The 2,785-nt window shown below is 28.8% G+C and overlaps 1 protein-coding gene across 1 annotated transcript; it reads right to left on the bottom strand.

Annotated features, from left to right (window-relative positions):
* Positions 1-1,027: 1,027 nt before the first annotated feature.
* LOC131600588 (uncharacterized) lies at positions 1,028-1,806 on the bottom strand. The gene has a single exon (XM_058872726.1). It carries the CDS (start codon positions 1,748-1,750, stop codon positions 1,301-1,303), a length of 450 nt encoding a protein of 149 aa, XP_058728709.1. The 5' UTR covers positions 1,751-1,806; the 3' UTR covers positions 1,028-1,300.
* Between the last annotated feature and the right edge of the window lie 979 nt (positions 1,807-2,785).

The following is a 2,785-nucleotide window of genomic DNA, read 5'->3' as shown; positions in this document are numbered from 1 at the left end:
TCGAGCTCAAGATCAAGGAAAGTGAACGAGTTAGAATTAACATCAAACATAGGGTTTGTAGGATTGGATTGCTACTATTCTCTGTAAATGGTTTTTGCAAAGTAAGATTGATTATCTCAATTTTGTTTGGATTTGAAGGCAGGCGGAGTCATAACGAGAATGATTTGTGAACTGCCTAAACAAATCTTGTGTTCTCTCTCTATCCATCTCTCTCATTTACTTTCAATTGTAAATTGTTGAATTTGTTGATTGTGCAATCGACACAATTAGATAAAATTGTTATCGTTTCAAAACTGTTTGGTTGAATTTGTTACAATCTATAAGATTGTATTTGAATTTCAAATCAACAAAACCATAAGAAAAATTTGATCAACATTGATTTCACCTCAAGTGTTTGACAATTTGCCTTAGTGTTTGTTGCTTTATATTTTATTGGAAACACATTACTAGTGTAATCATATTTAAACGTGTTGAAATATATTGTCTCTATTGTTTTATCATTATCATTGCATATAATGTATGTTTAACGCATATCCGAGTTTTTTGATAACGGTTTAGATTAGAGGAATTGATCTAAACATTTTCACTAGTTCATTTTTAACAAAGAATCTATTCACCCCTCTAGATAAGTTGTGTTCGTCTATCATTTGATTTATATTTAGGGTTAATAGTAATTCACCCCCTGTAATGTTAGCGAATTTTGCTTTTCCCCCCTCCCTACCTTTTGGCAACGGTTTTTTCAAAAAAATTGTTGCCAAAACCTGCCTTTGACAACGGTGGAGGTAAATCAAAACACGTTCATATTACAGGGGGTAAACTACTATTAACCCTTATATTTATATTGTTGTTGTTGATGTATTAAATATTATTGTTTAATAATCTGTTAATAATCTGTGTATGATGATGTCTTGTTTTCTTGATTTTAGTCATACTCAAATTGTATATTCTAAAAACTAAAATTACGTCCTAAATTCTAGAATCCTAAACCAATTTTGTTTTTTAAATAAATAAAAGCGTGTGAGAAATGTAAAGAAATTTCATACCTTTTTGTCTAAGGGGGCTTAAATTGGCTTAACTCCAAATATCACCCCTTTCGTTCAAAAATCAAAAACTAAGTTAGATTGAAATGGTTTTTACCTTGTTAACTAGAGGCATCATAAGTACTATCATTTATAACATTTTAAGAAACTATTATTCACACCCCTAGAACATAACACTAGAGTTGTTTGACTAGTCTAAACAAAACACAAGTTCATGAAAGTAACTACATATGTGATTAATTAAACCATACATGTCAACCTCAATCTATGTTTTGTGGGGAGTGATGAGAGATTCTACCCAAATTATTGTCATAAACATGACAAGATCTCTTACATGAGAAAAAAGACCTAAATACACAAAAACTACCACCACCTTTACTCAACTTCTTGTCCCTCTTACCACTTTTCTTACTCTTGGTACACTCTTTATAAGCTGCCAAAAAAGGATCATCATCAAGTCCCTTTTTAGAACAAGTTCTATAATAAGGAGGTTGAAAAGCACAAGGAGGAAGTGGAATTTGAAAATCATGACCAAGATTCCTAGGAGTACTTGATCCATCTAATGAACTTGGAGGAGGTGGTAACTTAGCCTTCAAATCCTTCTCTCTTTGAATAATCATATTTTCACCATGAGTACTAAAACTTTCCTTAGAGATACCTGGTTTCTTTTCCCATGAGAATGATATCTTTCTTGCTAGTGCTTGACTCATGATCCTCTTAGAGTTTTAGTTATATGATTCTATTCTATGTAGTACTACTAGCTTAGCCTTTATATATATTTGTTCCACTTTATAATATTCCAAATTAAATTATATAATATCTTAGTGTTGGACAAGCATATAAAACATGAGTGTAGACAATTTGTTAGAAGAAGACAAAGGAGATGGAAAATTGAGGCTATGTTATAATGGTTGACTTGGTCATTTTGCCATTTGGATGAATGGAAAGAAAACAATGATGGAGAGTTGGAATATAAAACAAGACCTTATAATGGATGACTTGGTCTTAAGTCCTCAACCACATACTCTATATCTTCATTAAAATAAGAACCTAACCTAATTTTTTTAAAAAAATAAATTAATCAAACACCACTATATTATTAATAAAAAATAAAAATAATAATAATTAGATAACTAAGATTAAGCTTACATAAATAAAGTTTAGATTCAATTAAGAACAAATTGTTCGAAAAAATTTAAGGTCAAATTAAAGTCAAAACGATCTTATAAATTATCAAAACTTTTTCTCTTACGATAGTCTTTTTTGTGAAAGTGGCATGACTAAAATAAAAAAATATATGAAAAATATATAATTATTAAAATATATTAGTAAATTTTATGTCATTTTCATATAGTGAAGTTTTTTCAATCTTTCACGTCTATTAACTTTGTATTGTATAGACTATAGAAAAGCCTCCATTGTCGTGTATGTAATTTATTCGACAAATCAAAGTTTATATAATTAAATAATTATATTTTGTCAAAGCAGGCCGTATTTTTATGAATAAGAAAATTGGGACATTCTGTTTGAAGTAATGTATATACTCCGTATTATCTAATCAATATAGACAAAATTAAAGGATATTGTTCATATAAGGCTGCACAAAATTTACTATAGTCACTAATTATGTTTTTTCTTCCTTGTTTTATCTTGACCAATCATTTTATATTTTTTATAAAATGTCTTCAATATATAGATGCACCCAAATAAAACAAAATACAAATTATGTAAAATAAAAATTAAAG

This window comes from Vicia villosa, linkage group LG4 (assembly GCF_029867415.1).
Source record: "Vicia villosa cultivar HV-30 ecotype Madison, WI linkage group LG4, Vvil1.0, whole genome shotgun sequence".
NCBI lineage: Eukaryota > Viridiplantae > Streptophyta > Magnoliopsida > Fabales > Fabaceae > Vicia > Vicia villosa.
The sequence above is the reverse complement of the archived record's forward strand: the minus strand, read 5'-3'. Positions and strand labels throughout refer to the sequence as shown.

Excerpts from the sequence above, each read along its gene's own strand:
- LOC131600588 (XM_058872726.1), bottom strand. The coding sequence starts at position 1,750 with ATGAGTCAAGCACTAGCAAGAAAGATATCATTCTCATGGGAAAAGAAA.